This window comes from Hypanus sabinus, chromosome 17 (assembly GCF_030144855.1).
Source record: "Hypanus sabinus isolate sHypSab1 chromosome 17, sHypSab1.hap1, whole genome shotgun sequence".
NCBI lineage: Eukaryota > Metazoa > Chordata > Chondrichthyes > Myliobatiformes > Dasyatidae > Hypanus > Hypanus sabinus.
In genome coordinates this window covers 26,709,485-26,732,693 of record NC_082722.1, presented here as the reverse complement: position 1 = coordinate 26,732,693, position 23,209 = coordinate 26,709,485, and the positions used below count along the sequence as shown (strand labels likewise).

Sequence of the window (23,209 nt, the reverse complement as noted above, 5' to 3'; positions counted from 1 at the left end):
GGGTTGGTACACCAGGGACCTTCCAATGGCAGAGCTCACATGAGAGTTGTGGGCGTACTCAACCCACGAGAGATTGTCGCCCCAGTTCGACGGGTTATTTACAGCGACGCAACATGTAGTTGCCTCCAGGTCTTGGTTGACCCGTTCCCTCTGCCCAATGATCCTGGGGTGGAATCCGGATGACAGGCTAACCGATGCACCGAAGGCTTGACAGATGGCCTTCCATACCTGTGAGACCAACTGGGGACCTCGATCGGAGACGATGTCTACGTGGGGCTGAAGACGTGGCGGGCGAGTAGATCTGCATTATCTTGAGAGGAAGGGAGTTCAGGGAGGGCTACGAAGTGCACCACCTTTGAGAAACGGTCTACCACGGTGAGTACGGTGCTATTCCTAAATGAACGGTGTAGACTGGTGACGAAGTCCAGAGTGATGTGCGATCAGCGACGACAAGGGACAGGTAGAAGACGAAGTAAACCCGCAGGTGACCGATTAGACGTTTTTTCCGGGCAGAGATGGAACATGCCGAGACATAGGAAAGGGACGGCCATGGATGACCATTAAAAGTGTTTGTTCAGGAGCGCTGGTGTCCGATCAATCCCGGGGTGGCAGGGGATCCGAGACGTGTGCCCTATTGGAGATCCTCAGACCTGATCGAAACAGGCACATGCAGGTGATCGCCGGCTCCATTGCCGGGGCAAGGGTCATCCCGTTGGGTTTCTTTTACCCTAGTCTCCATCTCACAAGTGAAGATGGCAACCACACAGGATGGTGCAAGAATAGTCCCTTGGCTGTAGGTGTCCTCCTTGGAGTCATATTCACGCGAGAGCGCGTCCGGCTTCCCGTTCTTGGACTTGGATGGGATGTGAGGGAAAACTTGAACCGTCCAAAAAATAACCCCTAACGGGCCTGGCGGGAGTTGAAGCGTTTGGCGGTCTGAATATACCCCAGGTTTTAATGATCAGTCCATACCACAAACGGTTGTTCTACCCCCTACATTAGTGCCTCCCTTCTCCCAATGCTAGTTTGACCACCAGGAGTTCCCGACTCCCCATGTTGTAATTCCGCTCGGCGGGGACAAGTCGGCGAGAGTGGAAGGCGCAGGGGTGAAGTTTGTTTTCCGAACTTGATCGTTGGGACAGGACAGCTCCTATCCCGGAGTCACAGGCATCCACCTCGACAATGACTTGACGGGCTGGGTCCGGATGGACCAAGATGGGTGCGGTGGTGAAACGCCGCTTAAGGTCGGTGAAGGCCGTGTCAGTTTCGGAGTCCCAACAGAAGGGGGTAGTAAGCGTGGTATGCCCGGTAAGGCCGGCCGCCACTCGACTGTAGTCTCTGATAAATCGGCGGTAGAAGTTTGCATACCCCAGGAATCGTTGATATATTTTTGCAGGTCGTTGCAGGTTTTGCAGATATTTTTGCAGGCCATAGGCCATTATTTCACTGCCCGGCTCTTCTCGGAGTCTGCTGTCACGTGCCCGCTCTCGATGATAGAACTCAGAAAGCTGACCAGAGGAACGTGGAACTCTCATTTCTCCGCCTTTACATATACTTGGTTTTCCCACAGCCTCTGGAGGTCTTGTCGGATATGATGAACGTGTTCTTGGGTGGTGCCAGAAAATATCAGGATAACATCGAGGCAAAAAATGCGACCCGATTAATAAAGTCCGTCAGTATGTCATTAATGAGATCTTGAAAAACGGCGGGAGCACTGGTGAGGCCAAACGACATGACGAAATATTCGGATTGGCCCAGGTGTGTATGAAAGGCGGTCTTCCACTCGTCCCCCTCCCTCACCCTGGCTAGATGGTAGGCTTTATGTAGGTCCAGCTTTGAGAAAATGGTGGCTCCATGCAGTGGTTCAAAAGCCGATCTAATGAAGGGTAAAGGGTAATTATTTTTAACTGAAATACTGCTTAGGCCTCTGTGATCAACACAAGGACGAAGAAACCTGTCCTTCTTTTCAACAAAGAAGAAACCAGCGCCTACCGGGGAAGGTGAAGGTCTGATAATGCCCGCCGCGAGGGACTCGCTAATATACTTCTCCATGCCCTCTCTCTCCGGTCGGGATAGGTTGAAAATGCGACTGGTGTGTAATGAGGGCCCGGGGAGAAGATCGATGGAACAATCACATGGGCGGTGCGGTGGCAGGGAAAGGTCCGGTTGTTGACTAAATACCAGTCCCTGGTATTGGTCCGCGGGGACTCGGGACAAATCGAGGTTTTCCGGGACAGGCGGAGTCGCGCTAGCTTCCCTGGGAGATGGGGCTGACCACAGACAGTTGGTGTGGCCGGGCTGGCGCAACTTGGCTATCCTCGCGGTAGACCAGTCGATATGGGGATTGTGTTGGATCAGCCATGGATACCTTAGAACTACCGGGGCTTGAGGTGAGCAAATGAGACTGAATCATACCTCCTCCCGATGCTTGCCGGAAAAGATCAAGGTCAGGGGTGGCGTCCAATGGGTCACCCGAGCCAGAAGATTTCCGGCCTGGGCCCGGGCCTCTAGTGGGGTAGTTTGAGGCTTGGGAGGTATTCCAGCCTGGAAGGCTACGTCTTCCTCCAGCAGATTGCTCTCGGCACCGGAATCCACCAAACTGAGACTGTCGTTGGTAATTCACAGTAGCCGGGATCTGCATCCGAGTCTGAGGGCTGAAGGGAGTCTCGTCCGGCTCACAAAGACTCCTTTTCCACTGGTGAGCCGACCTTTTCGACCGCTGAGGGCAGGTATCCTGGAAATGTCCTTGCTGGCCACAACAGGAACGATCCCCAGCTTTTCACCGCCGAAGTCATTCGGCCGGGGAGAATTGGTTCCATCCCAGCAGCATCGGTTCCTCTCCCGGGGTGAGGGGACGGTCGGCGCAGGAGCTCCATTTAGAGCGACTGGGGAAGGGAGGCTGGCTGGGACTGATAAGGTGGACCGTGGGCTTCCCGGAGGAGCGAGGCAACTGGTTCTATCTCTCAGCCGCTCTAGGTCGATTACCTAATCTAGTGGCTAGCGAGCTCACAGAGTCCAGACAGTCCGTGTCGTCCCTCGCTGCCAGTTCATCCTTTTTCTTATCTGCGAGGTCCTGTCCAAACACCTCCCGTAGGGCCTCGTTATTGCACCCTGAGTCTGTGGATAAGGTTCGGAACTCGATGTAATACCTGGCTACCCTTCGCGAACAAAGAGTCAGTAACCGTTTAGCGGCGTCATTACCGCGAATGCGTTGTTCGAAGACTTTTCTCATTTCTGCAACAAAGGAAGGGAAGGAGGAACATACCTCTGGTCTGTTATCCCATATCGCGGTTGCTCAAGCCAAGGCATCGCGCCGTAAGAGCCCCGTGATATACGCAATCTTCGAATTATCTGAAGTGTGGGAACGTGGTTGTAGCTCAAAGACCAGAGAGGATTGAAACAGAAACACGCGGCAGTTCCGCAGGTCCCCAGCGCAGGGTTCGGGCTCGGGTACGTATGGCTCTCGATGGGACTGTGTTGCTGATCCCAGGGGCGACGCCATCACGATCTGTGCGGATTGGGTAGTCCGGAATCTTGGAGGGGAAGCGGTAACTCGGTTCACCTGCTCACTGACCTTCCGTACATTCGTGCACAGCGTCCGAATGTTTTCCGTGACATCCCTAAGTAGTTGGTAGTGGGCACGCTGTAGATAGCCCTGAACTGCGAGAGCCTGCTGTACGTGGTCCGTGTCCGCTGTCTTCATTATGGCCAGTTCGTTCTGTGGTGGACGAAACCAAGTGCAGAACAGGGGCGCATAGACAGAGTCGGGGGGGGGGCGTTCTTGACGTAGCGAGCGTGGAGTCGGTATCCACGAGCAATGCTAGACTATCAGTCCTATGATCCATGAAACGAGGTTACTCACACCAGAGTCGGCCAACGAACTGGCAGCTCCTTGTTGTGATCACAGTGTCTTTATCCCGAATTTTCTGATGGAAAGCAGGTGTGTGTAGTTAGTGGAATTTGGGAGTGATTGGAAACTAAACTAGGGGATTAAGGACAAATTCCCGACGTAAATATCAAGGTGGGGGATTGCCAGAAGGGACCATGCATCCCAAATTTTTTCAACAATGTCTTTCCATAAGCGAACAGCACAGGAACAGACCATCCAACCCACAATGCTGTGCGAACCCAGCTAAAAATCAAACCAACACTCCCAAACACTAATCTCACTCACCTAAGTTGTTTCCATATCCCTTCATCTTCCTGATATCCAGGTGCCTATCCAAGCATTTATTAAAAACCCCTATTGTACTTGCCGTCACCACCATTGCCAATGAGGTATTTCCAGGCATCGCCGACTTTGAAAGCTTTCCTTTCATATCTCCTGTGAACCCATCCCCTCTCACCTTCAATTCTATTTCACTTTTCAAACTTGGGCAACAAATACTCTCTGTGCACTATCTATGCCTCTGATATTCTTATAAACCTATATCTGATCAGCCCTCAGCCTCCGACGCCCCAATGAAAACAACCCAAGTGTATCCAGACTCTCGAGATAGTATAAGCATCTCTACTGAATGTTCTTTATTCTTTTGCTGAGATACTAAGAAGCAGTATTGGACTGGAAAATTAATGCGGATGTTTGATACCATTGGGCAGGGGTGACAGGCTCGGCTCCATCAGCTGAGAGTGAAATCGTCTTACCACCTCAATTTGATAGTTTTTCACTCGGACATGAATAGCAATCCGTATTGTCCCCTCCTTGGAGAAAGTTCCAGTCTGGCCAAGTCTTCCTCATGTTTTTTGCTTAATTTCAGCTTTCGAACACTTGGACCCCAGCACCTAGGAGGCAACATCATCGAAAAATGTCGTTCTCGTCCAGAGAAATTCCTTCCTGTTCCCTAACCACAGCTCGCCTCCACTCCCAGCTCCTCCCCAGCCAGCTTCCTTTTTTAAGTCGCAGAGTCAGGCTCGGTGCCAAAGACCTGACCGCTGTGACTTTCCCTTCTATCCAGAGTGAGGGGAATAGCCACTGGTACTCTATGCTAGCTGTTTACATCCTTCCCCTTCCTGACTGTCACCCAAATATAAACTGCAAACACACATTCTACCAGAAAAATAATATTGCTTAATTCGTGTTTTTAATGAGAAACACGCAATGAAAGACTCACTTTCAGCAGTACACAAGCATACATGACTTGCAGAGCCACAATACTGTGCTACTGGCAAAAAACATGAACGGCAAGACCATTAACCAAATTTAGAAAAGCCTGAAATGAAAACTCGATGGATATCCTGGTGAGTATGCACAATCGAAAAAATGGAAGGAAACAAGAGACATCAAAACGGAGGTCGCGTAGATTAATGAGTAACTTGGGTAATTAACTGAAATTCTCGTTTTTATGCAAAATGAGCAATATTATTTTAAAATAACACGATCTTAACATATTATTACAATATATACACGTAAAGCTTTAGAGTAAAAAATGCTGTGTTTACATGGAATTACTGTTCAACTCCGCCGTTCCTCGGAATATTTATAAGCATCCTAGCACATGAGAAATAATAATTGAAGCAAAAAGAAACTACACGACGAATTCGGTGGGCCAGGCAGTGCGGATGGAGGTATGTGGGCGTTTGATGCTTTGAGCTGGAGACTCGGGATTTAGAGTGCAAGGAAGATGCGCAATATATAAATGTGAAAAGGAGGTGTGCGACCGGTGATAGATGGGACGGAGTGGTGGAGTGTTTGCAAGCGGAGCGAGAAAAGTTTGATCCAATTTGCTAATTGCGAAATTTTGTAAAAATATATAATAAGGGGCGACTCACACATGTTTTATGAAGGTGGATTAAGGGATTTATATTGGACAGTTAATGGAAGAAAACGTTATCATCAAAGAAAACGATACAACAGGATTACGGGACTTTCTGGGCGATCCCACCACCAGACACATCTACCCAGCCCCCCACTCTCGGCTTTCCTACGCGACTCCCTTGTCCAGTCATCCCCCCTATCCCTTCCCACCGACCGACCTCCAGGCACTTAACGCTGCAAACGGAAGAAGTGCTACACCTGCCCCACACTTCTTCCCTCACCAACATCCTAGGCCCCAGACAGTCCTTTCAGGTGAGGTGCCACTTCACCTGCGAGTCAACTGGGGAGATATACTGTATCCGGTGCTCCCGATGTGGACATTTGTACATTGGGGAGACCCGCCGCAGAGTGGGAGACCGTTTCGCCGAACACCGACTCTCAGTACTCCAACAGTGGCAGGATCTCCCTGTGGCCACACACTTCAATTCCACAGACCACTCCCGCTCCGATATGTCTATCCATGGTCTCCTCTACCGTCAAGATGAGGCCACACGCAGGTTGATGGAGCAATACATTATCTCCCGCCTATGTAGCCTCCTACCTGCCGGCTTGAACATTCAACTCACTGACCTCCGTTGATAACCCTGCCCCCCCCCCCCTTACCTCATCCCGATCTATAATTTTAGTCTGGTTCTCTTTCACCCCCTCAATATAATCTCACCCCAGCCCTACTTTTCTGAACTTTTATTTCCCATAATTCTCCACCTTCCCCCTATCCCATTTCCCTCCAGCCTATCACTTCCCAGCTCTCTACTTCATCCCTCCCCCCACCTCTTATCCCCCTTCGACCATCCCATGTTACTTCACTCCTGTTGAAGTGTTTCGGCCCAAAACGTTGTCACTACCTCCTCCCATAGATGCTGTCTGGCCTGCTGAGTTCTGCCAGCATTTTGTGTTTTTATTTATTCCGAGCATCTGCAGATTCACTCGTGTCACCATGGGATTAATGCTGCTCAGTCGGCAGGGCAATGCGACATTGGTTTAAGATGTTTAGTGAAGCCCATCTTGCGTGGAATGCAAGTGATTCGCCGAAGAAATTTTAACTGAAATTTTGTCCTCTAATACTGAAGTGAATCAACGTGAGAAGCCAAGGTTCAACATTACGTCTGCCGTTTAGTAAGTAAGATATCGTTTAACGATAATCACATAACATAACATTTATTGGATTTTTTATTAGTAGAGGAGTGTTTCTAAAATAGTGTAACAACTCAAAGCGATAGAATTGGGAGGGGGACGGTGTGGAGGTTTTACGTCATAACAGCGTAGCAATTAGTGATGCCGCCATCTGCAGGACAGAATGCAGATGACAGAATGGATTTGATTGGGATGATTCGGAGGAATTTACAATTTTACAGATAATTAAAATCTCTGAAACCGTTATCATTTTTATTATTATTGCATTTATTTTCCACCTTCTTTAGACTGTACTGCAATATTTTTGTCACATCAATATAGTACAGACGTGCTATTGCATCAGTATTAGAGAGTGCTTTTTTTTTTACGCAGGGCATTCTCCAGTGCGAGCAAACATTGATTCGTTCGAAACGACGTTGAGTTGCGCTGAAACTAAATACGCCCTGAAAAGCACGTTGGAAAATATTACCAGCGCTTCGCAATTCCTTGAGAAATTGGTCTACTATTGTGACTTTGCCTTTCAGAGAAATAACTAACGACTATTTGTGTGTTTTTTTTATGAGTAGATAAAGAAATGAGTAAGAACGATCAGCGTACAAAGATCTTGTCAACTACGAACACGATATAGTTGTGCATTTTTACTTGAAAATAAATATGGTAACAATGTTTAAAAGTGGAAGAATTGGTAAGATTTGAGATGTGAAGTGACCTAGAGAAGGAAGTGAATGAATGATTCTCAAAAGGACATCTATCCCAGACAGCATATCCAGCGGAAGAGGGCTGAGCGGTCAACACTTGTTTCCAAGCGTGTACGTTTCTATCATTATCAGAAAGAGGATTTATTTCTCTGCCGGAGATCTCTGTACCTGTTCTCCGCCTTCCTCAGTCCAGCACCTTATCCACCTGATGAGCAACAATAATGTAATATTATAACAGGATGCTCACCCTGTTGTGTTACACATACATCTATCTTACCAGGAATTAATGCGTCAATTTCCGGACATTTGACCAAATAAAAACTTGGCATGTTTCAGATTTGTTTTGCTTTTTTGGGCAATTAGGAAGTTATTAATCGCTGAGGAGCTCTGTGAGAAACACAATTTTCTTCAAGAGTACACATCTAGACACGTGATTGATATATAAATCTACTTTCCAACGTCGACGTATTTCAGTCAAATGTTATGATTAGGCTAAACCTGATTTCAGTTATTTTCACCATGTGCGTATCAACCTCTGTTTCAATGTTGGCTGGGACAGGTACACCGGGTGTGATGCATTTCTCTTGCCTTTTTGGTGCCCTGGGATTTCTGTTACTACCATTATCATAAAGAGGGCATTGAAAGCGGACCCAAATGCAAGACACAGACACTGAACTACCAGGAACAGGATTAGGTGTGAGAAGGGAGCAAGGAAAGAAGGGAAGAAAAGACGCAGGACATGTCTCAGGCCCTGGACGAAACAAGGATTCCGGGCTTTAGCTGGGACTTGACGAGGATAGCGGAACCAAGACATGGAGCTGTGAACTAGGAGCCTGGGCTTGGATACGGAGCGCGAGACTGGATAAGGACCCAACACTTGGGTTTTGACTCGGGCTCGGACTCAGAACTAGGCGACGACATGACGAGGTTACAGGACTGGACGTGAGACTCATGGACAGGACAAGCGAACCCCAGCACAGGTTGAGGGAACCCCAGCTTGGTCTGGGCAAGGTACTCCTGGGCTGAGCGAGACATGGCTACAGGGTGAGCAGAGGCAACAGGTATGGACGTGAGGCTCCTGGACAGATTAAGGGAACCCCAAGGCAGGTCGAGTGAACCACAGCACCGGGCTAGGCAAGGATATCTTGGGCTGGGCGAGGCACATGACAAGACGAGAGCACAAAGCCGTAGCTTGGACAGGAACGAAGGACACTGAGCCTGGGTCGAGGGAGAACAGAAACGCAAAACACAAAGCCGGGACCCCTCCTTGGGTACAAGACGTAGCGCCAGGACTCATAACACAGAACGCTGAACACGACGAGCCAGTTCCCAACGCTAGGTAGCGGCAAAACGGCCTGACCTGCCGAGCAAAGTCGTGAACACAGACAGACTGTTCCAAACTGAGCGAGGCTCCAGACACAGGCAAGGCGATGCAAGTTTCCGGGCAGAGGCAAGGCTCCAGGCAGAGGCAAGTCGAGGCAAGGATCCGGGCAGAGGTGAGTCGAGGCAAGGCAAAGCAAGGCTAGGCTAGTCTCCAGGAGGTAGGTGAAGGGAAGGGATACAGACAAGGGGTTAGGACAGGAACAATCCAGCAGCCCGATGGTAAACCCTGACGCTATTTATGAAGCCAGCCCAAACAAGAATCAACTGCCTCAACCGAAACTGGGGAAACCCGGAAAGCAGGGAATAAGGATCATCGACTGGACTGTCAACCAGAAAGCTGATTTCACAGACCGGACCATGACAACCATGTGATAGTGCAGTTGTATTATACAGCTAATTTTGAGTAACAAGCCGTGAATGTATAAGAAAAAGAAGAGTACTGAATTTTTTTAGCATACGTTTTTACTGATCAATATTCAAACACAGAGGTGTTATGGCGAGAACCTGTTACGATGTTTTTCACATCTTCAAATCTACATTTCCCTCTGTTGAACGTTGACATAAGTGAGCAAAGAATAACTGTTCAGTTGGCGTTTTTATTACACTGCAGCAAAGTTTCACTCGCTAGTGAAAATCTCTTGATTTTTTTTCATCTTCTTTGGACTCTGGACGCAATATCTTGGGGGTGTGGCGGTACCTTAGGCAACGTAGTTTTCTTTCCTGAAATGATCGGGGACTGTACAATGGAGATTATGACTGGGCAATAGAGAGAGGAGGAATGGTTTATTCCCAATCTTATTCCTGAATTACTTACTTTTATTTCTTCCAGTGATAATCCCCTCGAACAATTCGAAGAGGATATTGATCCCTTATCTTCCGAAATTATATATGTTATATCGATTAACAACCTTTGTCTGATTGCAAGAAATTATAGGAAGCAATGCCTCGGTCTGCACTCATTGATAGTCTAAAGCTCTAAACTGCAGTCGGATTCTCAGCTTCACTGTTTCTTTCATCTATTTACATCTGCGTACAATGTATGTTTCTTTAGATGATTGGACGCTGAGGTGTTCTTGGAATCGGGAAGTTGCAGAGCAGCGTAAGTCGGTTTGACAGCTCCATTTCATTTAGTCTGTGAAAATATTTCAAAATCAGCGGTTAATCGAGAACTCATTGAGTTGAACAAGTTGAATCAAAAATTTTAAAATAAATTAGTGATGCACTCATAAGTTATTAACTTTACACTTCTGCCGCTTTACACAAGGTTTATGTCAACATTGTATCAAACTTTCCCTTTTTGATTCATTAGGTAGTTCAACTTAAACAGCTCGTGTTCTCCCACTGAACAATGAGCGTTTCTTTCCTTACTTGAAATGAACTTCAAATAATCGAGTAATCAAGTAGCTAACTCCTTGAAGCAACAGGTATAGTACAAAATATTTCGCTAAATCAAAATACAAACGCATGTTTGTGTTATATGTATCTGATTGCCGCAAACTGGTAAGCCCTTAGATGTTACAGGTGTTTCCTCAGTCACACCTCCCAACAGAACTCCAAATGCACACAGACACTGTCATCAGTGGATACGGCACAACTGATAGAACTAACTTTGGCTCTTTGTTCATTCATGCCCTATGGTTACTGTTTTGTCACAGTTCGGTATTTCCATTAATAACACCAATGTTCTGTTGGATCAGTGTTCCTAGGTTATTATCAGATATTCGTGTTCATTATGGAGCTGATAATGGGCGGTGGAAAGGATAGCTATTCCTCCTTTCATGTTGTCAGTGTATCCTCGTTTTCAAATTACATATGAATATCCTGGTCCTGTCTGGCTGCCCCTCATCTCGCTCCTATCTTCTTGATAATGCCTAATTCCAGTCGTTAGATTCCCTTTTGCTGCTAGTTCTCTTAATTACAGAACAACACTTTTCCATCGGAGACTGCAGAATAAGAACAGTGGCCTAACAAGCACAGTTCGTTGGTCTAATCCCGTGTGATGACTTCATTTCCCGACCGCTTAGAACTGTTCGTTCTAAGTTCAGCTCTAGTTCAAGTTACTCCATGAAAACCCCGTCTCCATGTCAAGTTACCATTTCAGAGCTCCGTATCACATGTTCCTTCTATTGATCTGTTCCGCGTTTGCAACTGTGCAAGCAACACTCAACCCCATCTCCGCTCCTGTGCCCTGCATTTGGGGTCCCCCCCCCCCCCGTCACTCCATGTAAAAATTTAATTACATTCGTGAAAGCAAGGGAAAAAAAAAGATCATTTCCAGGAATTCTGCAGATGCTGGTAATCTTGACGCATGCAACGAAAAATGATGATTTAATTCATTAGGTAAGGCAGCATGTATGAAGGCAAATAAACTGTCTATGTTTCTAGCCAGATCGCTTTATCGGGAAAGCAAAAGAAGGAGACAGAAGCTAGAATAAGAAGGTGGAGTTGGAATACAAGATGGCAGGTGATAGGAGAAAACATGTGTGTAAGAAGGCGTGTGTATACTGGGGGATGGAATGACGATGAAGCTGGGAGGTGATGACTGGAAAAGGTAAAGGGTGCAAGAACGTATCTGGTAGGAGGAGAGAGTGGACCCTGGAAGAAATGGAAAAAGGAGGTGATAGGCAGATAAGAAGAGAAGAGGTGAAAGGAAGCCATAATAGCGAACAGAGAGAAAAAGAGAAGGGGGATGATGAAATATCTATCAAAATTTAGAGATACCAATGTTCATGCCTTCAGGTTGATGTCCACCCAGGTGGAAGAAAACAAAGCTGAGAAAGATTGCTGCTGCAGCTATCCTTACGGAAGCATAAAAACCTGCTCTAAAATTGGGAAGGTGATTAATGGAACACAAAAAGACGTTTCCAGTTTTAGACAGATGGTTATACAACCGATAAAGTTTAACACATGCTAACAGAAGAATCCAGGTGGGACAAATTTAATAACATTGAATTGCAGAAACTCTGCAGTAAAATAAACAAATAAAACGCACAGAAAATCAGGAACCACGAGAGCAAAAGAGAAACACTTAATGTTTATGTTGCTTACTGGGGAGAGGTGTTCAAATTGAAAGGACAACTTTTTCTCTTTCCCAATATGTCGTTAAAGATTTTTAATTCTGGATTAAACCCAAAATGGGAAATGATAATACATTTATAAGTTTCAGGCATTGTTTTCAAAATTTAGGAAGATAATTCAGCGTAGCCTCATGGAGTATGGAGTTTCGTTAACATGTGGGTATCACTATGCACCAAACACTACACGGTTAATTGGAAGCATATTCGATTGCATTGCAGGTTATGCACTGCTGTGTAGATCTTTGTTGGGAATCGGGGTTAGAAAATACATATGACATACAAAAGCAAGATTTTGTTGCATTTATAATCTTGTCTACTCTGCCGTCAATTCAAATGTAACATAGATTGCGAACTGATTTGTGCGTGTACTCTATTTTCCCCATTGACCAGTACACAGCAATTCTCGTAAACCGATATTTGACATCTAAAATACCTCAGTCTCAGATTTTTGTTTAATTATTCGTCACAGGAAGTATGATTAACAGCCTAACTTACATTAGTATATATTACCGTTCATCTTAGTGCACCCTGTCAAGAAACAGATTCAACAAGAATATTCAAATACATCTTGGATTTGTACTTCAAAATGAAGAACTGTCGGACAGTTTCATTCTTCTCTACTGAGTTCCAAATGTTAGAACAAAATGAATTTATAAAAGCTCTGCTATATGTATACACCACTCTAAAAGAAGACAAGCCACTTCACCTACCGTCTCTTCATCCTGACATCTGTCCAAAGAACTTGTGTTGATCCCTTAAGAAAAATAAAATAAATTATTTGCATTCGAAAAATTAGAGATTATTTGCCACATACTAATTGAATTCATCGCGTAAGAGGAACTGTTGAATTTATGAATCTTTTAGAAAGCCATTTGTAGTATCAGTTGTCTTAATACAGTGCATCAACATAACGGCACTATGGTCAAGAGTCTTCGACTTTTAACGAAGCTGTAAAGTGATAATAAATAGCATATGAGTGGCCGTACTACTTTTAAATACTGTCGCTAAAATGGAAATTAACATCACTGAGACATGCACGAGTTCGTCAATGTTCTTTACACAATGACAGTGGCTGTCATACGCTGGCCTACGCGCAGCTGCTTACGTTTCAAAATTGGATCTGCCATTGTATTGAAAACGACATCTGAAGTATTCCAAAGGAATATAGCGGCATTCACGAACAAGGTGCAGCATGTAAATACAGCGAGTGAACTGGTGAAATCATTGCATTTGAAGATCCAGCTTGTGTTGTGCCTGATGATTATCTATGTAATCAGGTTCGAAAATCACAATCCAGGTCTTATCATGCTGTAATGACATTTATTCTTTTTGAAGTTAAATATCTATAGGGCTTCTGTTTTGCGCGTAAAGTGGTGACACTTCTCAGCGATCAGGGTTCTTACCGTGCGATCTCTTTAAAATGACTTTCAGCAAAACTATTATCAGAGCTAAAATTGCCAATCCGCCCAGTACACATGACAGAATTAATTTAGTTTCAGCGTCTTCTGGATCTACGGGGGGAAACAAGAAACTGTGAAGCATTTATACAACTAAATACAAATGCCCATATGACAATTAAAAATACAAACTATTTCATAGGCTCCTTTCAGATTTCACTGCACGATAACTGAAAATATATCATCAGGCACGAAATGCAAGTTTCCACATTTGTTATAACACGATGAGATATAAAGTTTAAGTTTTATTATGTCACAGTTTTGGCAAATGTTCCGAAGTTTGCTACTTTACAAATACCACGCGAATTCAGTTTCTTAATTCGTCCTACACGATTTAAGCTAACGGAGTAAGACATTAGATTTTGAGCACCATTCACGTTGAATATTCACTGTCAATTACTAAACTTCAAAAGTAGTCATTCTTCCGTGTTTGGGTAGTTGTTCAGTTACGGTTCTTACAAGGGCACATTGACACCACCACTATAACCTGTGAGCACTTCCATCTTATATTCAGCGCAAAATATTCTGAACATGCTGAAATCCAGAGTAACTCATAAAATCCAGGAAAACTCAGCTGATGAGGCAGATCTAAATAGTCAATACAAAGAACACTACAAATACTGTGGTCAAAACACCACGTAAAAAAGGTGGATGAACTCAGCAGGTCGGGCAGCATCCGTTGATCCGTTCAACGGATGCTGCCCGACCTGCTGAGTACATCTTGCTCTTGTACGTGCAGATCTAAATTGTCGACGTTTAAGGCCCAGATCCAACATCATGACTTCATCGAGACACCATCTTACCTTGCTCCAGGATGTAGATGAAACTTGCAGGCACCGTAAGGGAGACATGCGACACCAGGCAAATGTAAACATCTCCCCAAGTAGACTGCGTGACTTCCATTAAACTAAACGCTTCGTACATGCCATCCACGCTCCGGTTTGTCACACGTTCAATTCCAGTGCGAATTTCTTCGTTATTTCTCAGCCAAATGATTTCTAGTTTCTCCGGGTAGTAGGCAGCCGTTTTACAAAGCAGCTTTCCAGGAGACGAAAACCCTCCAACGGGAACAATTTTCAATGGGGTTGGAGAAACTTGAGTAAAAACAAAGTTATATTGGGTATTTTCCATCTACTTCAGTTCAGGTATGTCCTTCATCTCTACGCCAACTAGCATGACACTCAACTATTAAATTAGTTACCCGTCAGTATTAACCAATATCTAATAAATTATTTTAATTTCCCATCTGTTTATTGTTGCTCAACTATACACACAGACCTCTAAGCGAAACATTGTTCTTCTGGAGCATGTTGCAAAATACAGTACAGTATATGTAGTCACACACAGCACATGAAGTTGCCATCCAGCACAGACAGTCACAAGATAAGCAGAACAAATACAGTCACCTTGGGAGACGGATAAAGGAAGTGCTCAGAGTATACACTTCGACAGTGAAGCTAAGAGGTCCAAAGTGAGGGAGATATTATCTTTTGATGGTATTTGTGCTTTAGTGCACAGTTGACTTTCAAAAGCTTGCTATTTTTGGATTTTTAATTTCATATCAAGACTGAGCAACAAACCCAAATTATCACAGTTTTCTATAGCACGAATGCCCATGGGGTTTAATTTTCTGGCAGCTCAACTGCTTAGGGAATGTTTCAGGCCTTGGGGTTGAAGTTCCTAGTCATAAACATCCAGTAATAGAGCTTTCCTCGGAATATGAACCACTCCTATATCATTTCCCCTTGTTAAATGAGGCAAACATCTCCTCCGTGAAACAAACAGGAACAGAAATGCAAATTCATATTAAGCACATTGATTCTATAGTTCCATTCTTTCTAAAGCCTGCCGTCCAGCAGCAAACTGGTCGACAGTGACTTGGCACTTCTATAGGATCGCTTGTAGAAATGATGCCTTGCAGAGGTTCAAACAGGAACTGAACAACTTCAATTTCACAATAAACAGAGCTCACTAAAACGTGCGCCCAATTTTAAGGCTTTGTAAACCAGATCTGCTTCCGCTGCAGCTCTGATCGGTGTCTAAGAGGAGAGATCCAATAGTTAGATTGTTTTATCTTTTGATCACAGCAGTTAGGATTTCGTTCTGCCTACAATAGCCATTCGGAGCTCACAGTTGCCTGACTCCACTTCCCACACCTATACCCACGTCAATAATCTTGGCCTTTCCAGATTCTAGGTGATGGACAATGCCAAGCTGAAAAAGAAAAATCGAAGCATTCTGCATATACATTAAGCATAGACAGAGAGCGACAAATAACATTGATCCATTTGAAGATCAGCGAATTCAACAATGCATGGAGCCTAAAGAGGTGGGGGGAAATCTAATCTTTTTCCATCAATATTTACTCGGGAGACGTACACAGAGGCTATACAACTGAGTCAAAACAGAAGCAATGTCCCGGTCCATATACGGATTACAGACTTGAGGGAAATTAGGGTGCGGATATCTCCAGAACATGGCAAGGTGTCTTATCGGACCTCGTTGGAAGCTAATGCAAAAAGTGAAACGGCCCCGATATAGGTGTTCAGAATGTCCTTACTCGTGGGTGAGGTGCCGGAAGACTGGACTTTAACTAATGTTTTAAGACCACTTGACTATTTGATATAGAAGCCAAATTAGGCTATTTCACCCACCAAGTTTGCTCTGCCATTTGATCATAGCAATAATGTTCCTCTCAGCCCGAATATGCAGCCTCCTCCCCGTAGTTCTTCATGCCCTAAACAATCAAGATTATATAAACCCCTGCTTTAAATATCCAGACTTATAAAGACTTGGTCTCCATAGCTACCTGTGGCAAAAACAATCCACAGGTTCACCACTCTCTGGGTATAGGCATGCCTCCTCATCTCCTTTTTTAAAAGGATGATCATCTATTCAGAGGTTGCGTCCTCTGGTCTCAGACTCTCCCACCATACGAAACATCCTCTCCACAACCACACAATCAAGTACTTTCACATTTAAGTAGGGTTCAGTACAGTCAGCCTTATTTTTTTCTGAATTCTAATGAAAACAGGCTCACAGCTCCTCATATGATTAACTATTGAATTCTGGAATCATTGTCATGAACCTCTTTTGCACCCTCCCCAGTTTCACACTTTCTTCCAAAGACAAGGAGACTTAAACTGCTGACAATATGCCGTGACGCCTTACCAGTGTTTTATCCGTCCCAATATTCATCCTTGCTTTTATATTCTAGTCTTCATGAAATGAGTGCTACCATTTCAGTTGCCGTCCTGAACACAGATATAACCTGCAAGTTAATCTGCATGGAATACTTCACACAGACTCCCAAGTCTCTTTTCACCTCAATGTGGTTGGATTTTCGCTCCAGTTAGAAAATGGTCAAAACGCTCATACCCTGAACCGAAGTGCATGACCACATACTTCTCAATGTTGCATTCTGTCTGCAACTTCTTTGCTTATTCTCTATAATCTGTCTAAGTCCTTCTGCACCCTCACTATTTCCTAAAAACTACCTGCCTGTCCAACCATCTTCACATCGTCTGCAAACTTTGCAACAAAGAAATCAATTCCGTCATGCTTTTCATTCCTTCAAATAATTCAGTCAGAATAGTCTGTCGAGAGTTTCCTTGAGGAAATTGGGCTGACTATGGTGTGTTTTATTATGTGTCTCCAAGTAACCTAAGACCTGATGCTTAACAACGGTCTCTAATACCTTGTCACCAGTGAGGTCGAACTGACTGGCCTGTGGTTTCCCCTGTCTGCCTCTCTGCCTTCTTGAAGAGTTGGGTGAATTTTACAATTTTCTAATCTTTCAGAACCATTCCAGAATCTAGTTATCTTTGAAAGCTCTTTACCTTTACTAATGCCTCCACAATCTCATCAGCAACTTTTAGCAGAATCCTGCGATGTACATCATCTGGTCAGTTGAATTCGATACTTGCAGACCTTGCAATTACCCAAGAACTTGCTCTGCTGTTATGTCTCTAGTTTTGCCGTTATTCAAGATAGACTCTCGGAATAAGCCTGGATATTATAGGCTAAAGGGTATTACAGATACGTGGGTAACTTATTGGGAGATATTCTGAAGATTATGATATATAAATAATTAAATAGAATGGCCATGATTACCAATGCACATAATTGTTTTGTTCAAGATAGGCTGTGTCTAACCAACCTTAAAGAGCTTTCTGAGCAGGTTACCATGGATCTTGATGAAAGAGAACAGTGGATATGTTCAACGTGGATTATAATAAGAGCTTTTTAAAAGCTCTGCATGGTAGTGGTGGTTTGAGCAAGAACATTCGCTTGGCATTCAGGATGAAGGAGTCAATCGTCTCTAACGTTGGCTTCGCGGGGGAAGCTAGAATATGGTAGCAGATAGTTGTTCTTTGAATGAAGGCTTTTGACAAGTGGTGTGCCGCATGGCTGTGACAGCTTGCAGCGGGTTCGAGACCAGGTGTAAAAATGGACTGAAAATGGCACATAGAATTAAATGAAGGTAATTGTAATCTCTTGCGCTTTGAGAAGACAAACCAGTCTCGGATTTACACAGTGAACGAAACTTGCTTTGTAGAGTGCGGTTAAAAAAATGATCTTCGAATATCTATCGAAAAAACTCTGAAAGTGGAACCAAAAACGGATAGTATCGTAAAGATAGTCTTTGTCAAATTGGCATTCATACATCAGATTATTAAGCGCAGAAGATAAGATATTATGCTGAAGTTGTATTAGAAGTTAGTGAGAACAAATTTGGAGCATTGTTTGCAGTTCTGGCCAACTATCTGCAGGAAGTTATCAATATGATTGAATGAGTTCAAGGAAACTTACAAGGAGTTTGCAAGAATTTGAGGGCATGAATTATGAGGAAAGGTTTAACAAGCTGGATTTTTTTCCATGATAGGTAAGGGAATGAGCGAACGTTTGATAGAGGTAGACAAAATTATGAAAGGTGCAGATACGGTACATGAAATCCTGATTCATCCACTGAGGTATGGTGAGAATGTAATTAGGAGTCAGAGCTTAAGAGTCAAAGAAGAAGCATTGAAGTCAAACCTGAGCAGTAAAGTCTTCATTCAGACGGTGATGCTATTGTGGAATTGGCTGCCAGTGGAAGTGTTGAATGTGGGTTTGTGCCCGCTGCTCTACACTTTACTGTCAAACCCCATCAAAATTTACCTTGATCTTGAGAGGTCGATATTTCTCCCCATTTGAATGCAGAAAGAAATATAGATTTTGCTAATCCTGCATGACAAAAGGTGGAATGACAATTTGCAGTGCATGCGACAAATTGTCACTTTATGTTGGAATTAACTCGTTTGGAAATGTGTATTATTCCTCTCTACTTGTCGATGCGGAAATGGAGCATTGTGCATATGATTTCGACTTTTGATAGAGATTATAAAAGTTTTCAGATATTTTGCGTCCTCTGTGATGACGAATCGAGTTATCCTACTCCAGCCATTCACATTAGTACTAATATTGCTTCGAACTCTTTCTTGCAAAACAATCCTAACCATGCTTGTACAGTAACTCGTTGCATTGAGAGTACCTTCGCGATAATAAGGATAAAGTCCGAAGGTATCACAAACCTTGGACACCAGTTTAACTGGGAGATAGCTGATGAACAGGGCTGGATGAAAAGCAATGAGAAAGAGTCTGGGGAAGTACGATAATATAAACAGAATTAACTCTATTATGTGCCTCAAAGATGCTACATGAAATGTGATTGACTCTTCTGATATTTATAATTCTGAATTTAGAACATCTGGACTGGGGTGTAGTTAACGTGGGAAAGAATATATTCTCGCCGTTCATTTTATCAAGAAGAAACATTTCGTTTTATCGTCATCACTAAGTTTGATGTAAAATGCACAGAGCTGAAAATCTCCAAACAGCCTTACTCACCGAACACAGAGAGCCTGGTGCCATTTCCTCTCCCGAGATATCGTAGTTGATAAGTTGCTACACAGTAATACATTCCGGAGTCGGCGACTTTGACATTCCAGAGTACAAGTGAACCCCTTTCCCTTTCGAGAGTAAATTGCATTCTGTTGTCACTTTCTAGCAATGTCTTGTCGCTGTCCTTCCACCAACGAACGTCAACAGTATCTTGCAATAGTGGAAATTTGCAGAACATGGTAACATTCGCACCTCGCGGGACGTCCAGGTTCCTAGGGATTTGAAATACTTCGCTCGCTGTTACTTCGACAGCTGCCGGAAAAATAAGCAAGAGTGTTAGTAACGGTTAAACACAATGAATTAACAAAAAAAAACTAAAGACGTAAGTCATTGGACATCTAAGAGCGAATTTCGAACGAATAGCTGAAACACTGTAACTTGATATGCTGCGGGCACCCAGAATTAAAGATTTAAAATAGAATATTAAGTTCGGAAGCGGCAGTTATAAATTAGCGTACTTAGCCAAGTAATAGCCAGAAGTGCCAAGTACGAAACCGTCAATTTCTCCGACATCTTGCAGAATCCTAATGGACCGACTCCTGCAATGCAAGTGGTGTTTTATAGAATTTGCTGGAGGAAAAGATTTTCGTGAGGAAATGTATTAATCATGTAAACATGACGTAGGATGACGCCACCGCAATGCAGAATAATGTGGTTCAGATTTAAAATATGCCTGGGCTGGGAGGAAAATAAGAACTCTTACAGTTCTAATTTTTTTTGCGTGGCCTGCCTAGTACGTTCGTGATAATGATGAAAATGTTGCCCTCTTGCTGAATTCAGGAATTATCCAAATCTTTATTGAGAAATAAATTCAAATCTGTACTCTACGCATTTTGATGGTAAAGATGGAAATTCGCTTAGGAGTTGTAGAATGTCTAATAAGATAGGCAAACAAAATAATTACAGCATTTCTTCATTCCAATTTACCTTTGAAGTTTTGCTCCATTTCAGTCGTATACCTTCAGTGAAATAGCTCATTGCTGGTTTCTCTAGTAGAGCAATTGCGCTCTTATGGCCAAAAGCTTTTAAGCCGTGACGCGTAGGGACGGGGTTACATAAATGAAAATATTTGTTTCTGTTGATAATTTCCTTTCGGGTTTGGGTATTACGGTTCGACTAATGAACTACTGCTTAATGTCTGGATTACAAACCAAAAAAGAAATGATGAACGCGACTGAATTGAACAGCAAGTGCCTTCCCTCGGACGTTGTCACGCACACATCTCCGGCACAATGTATGATTTTGGATCTTGAGCACTGATGCCTATTTCATCACCAATTTTCATGTAATTTAAATGCTAAGTTTCATGAACAAAAGCATATAATATGTACATCACGAATTATTTCCAGTGACAGATTTCAGACTTACTTTTTTTCGAATTAGGTCCCATAATACTAAGGCAACACGTAGAAAATGCTGGTGGAACGCAGCAGGCCAGGCAGCATCTATAGGAAGAAGTACAGTCGAAGTTTCGGGCCGAGACCCTTCGTCGGGACTAACTGAAAGAAGAGATAGTAAGAGATTCGAAAGTGGGAGAGGGAGGGGGAGATCCGAAATGATGGGAGTAGACAGGAGGGGGAGGGATTAAGCTAAGAGCTGGAAAGTTGTTTGGCAAAAGGATACACATCTGGAGAGGGAGATGATCATGGCCCTGACACCGTGTTGCTTGAATTTTCAGCATCTGCAGATTTTCTCGTGTTTCCGCTCATCACACTCAGGTTCCTGACTCGCTGCTGTGATCCGCTCGCACAAATGAATCAGCGAAATGCAGCAGCAAATGCTGTGTGAGATAGAAATAGGACGTTGATCACATAAAGAGAGAGCTTAGAGCTCAAACAGTAAGTTATAAGTTCAAAACTGCGATAAATTCTACAAAGGGCGCATCGAGGAGATCTCAAATCATTGACTGCAGTTCCGAGAATCCATTTTAAATCCAATCAGCACGAGCATTTGCTTTGCGGGAAATGCTGTTCTTTCAAATATCTCCTACATTTCCACAAAGTAAACGGCAGACAATACGACAGTCCATCGAGCAAAAAAAAAACAAAAACAAAAAAACATATTTAACCAGATACAGAAAAAGTAAGGATTATCACACACCCATGTGTCGAACCTGGCAGGGCATAAATTGTTATCCAGTTATAAAATGACAACACTGAATATTCAAACCCATTTTGGTTGGCGAAAATACAATACTGAGCTTCCAAGTGCTTGCTACTAACGGAGTTAAGATTTCGTTTGTCATGTCAAACGCCTCGATATTTTGAGCAGATATGTTTCCGAATTTCCACGAAGCGGTTGGGGTGTTATGCACTTTTCATAGGAGCTTTGACACCATTATTACATTGTATTTTCCGTCCTCTCAGATCTGAAATTATGTGGCTGCTTTGGACCTAAATCTGTTCATAGGTAACACATATTTTGTCAATTGGATCACACAGACGTTTGTTGAGGAGTTTAGCAGGGAGAAGATATGGACATTATTTTGCTGTGGATCTGGAGACTATTCTAATGAAAGACAACTTAGTTTTACGTTACAGACAATTTGTGATGCCGAATACAAAAATTTGTCTGCGGCAGGAAACACAATTTCAAGAAGGTAAGTTTTCGTCGAGATTTCTGACTTGATTTTCAGATATTCTTTCTTCTCGATACATAAATCCTAAAGATGAGCGTACTGTGATTAGTTCCCCATGACCACTCACTGTCCTCCATTAGTCGATTCTTCATAGTGCGTAAGAATGGAGCAGTAAGTTGGACCGATTACTAAGCACTTAAAAACAAGTTGGTTGATAAAAAATGGCCTCGTTTGAGCACGGTTAGAACTGTCGTGGTATCACTTAGGTAACAATTGAATAAAATTGCCGATACATTTTTAGTTTTAAATGCCTTAGAGCTAAACCCTACAGCTGTGTACTTTTAACAGCATACCATAAATTTGTTGAGCTTCAACTGGGGCGGAAAAGCACAGGAAAGTATAAGACACTTAGAAAGAAGGAAAACCTGCAGCACAATGCACGAACTGCGGCCCACAAAGCTGTACCGAACATGCCATTATCTTAGAAATTACCAGGCGTAACCCATAGCCCAATATTTTTCTAAGCTCCATGTAGCCATCCAATAGTCTCTTAAAAGACCCTATTGTGTCCGTCTCCACCACTGACGCCGCAGTTCTTTCCACGCTCTCAGCACTCTCTGTGTAAAAACTTTACCTCTGACATCTCCTCTGTAGCTGCTTCGAAACACTTTAAAACTATGGCTTCTCGGAAGAGCCATTCCCGCCTTGGCAGTGAGCCTTTTACTTTACTTTACTTTACTTTACTTTATTGTCACCAAACAATTGGTACTCGAGCGTACAATCATCATAGTGATATTTGTTTCTGCGCTTCGCGCTCCCTGAAGTAAAAATCGAAATACGTATAATAAAATTTAAATTATAAATCATAATTAGAAAATAGAAAAGGGAAAGTAAGGAAGTGCAAGTCAGTTCCAGATATTTGGAAGGTACGGCCTAGATCTGAGTCAGGATGTGTTCAGCAGTCTTATCGCATTTGGAAAGAAACTGTTCCCAAATCTGGCCGTACGAATCATCGTGTTCCTGAACCTTCTCCCAGAGGGAAATGGGACAAGAATTGTATTGGCTGGGTGGGTCATGTCCTTGATTATCCTGGCACCACTGCTCCGACAGTGTGCGGCATAAAG

General features: G+C 43.6%; 1 protein-coding gene across 1 annotated transcript; it reads right to left on the bottom strand.

The window, feature by feature from the left end:
• Positions 1–9,533: 9,533 nt before the first annotated feature.
• Positions 9,534–20,038, bottom strand: LOC132407161 (natural cytotoxicity triggering receptor 3 ligand 1-like). The gene is made up of 6 exons (XM_059993455.1): positions 19,966–20,038; positions 19,454–19,759; positions 14,368–14,658; positions 13,511–13,618; positions 12,818–12,861; positions 9,534–10,162 (listed from the first exon to the last, which is right to left on the bottom strand). Exons 1-6 carry the CDS (start codon positions 20,018–20,020, stop codon positions 10,154–10,156), a joined length of 813 nt encoding a protein of 270 aa, XP_059849438.1. The 5' UTR covers positions 20,021–20,038; the 3' UTR covers positions 9,534–10,153.
• Between the last annotated feature and the right edge of the window lie 3,171 nt (positions 20,039–23,209).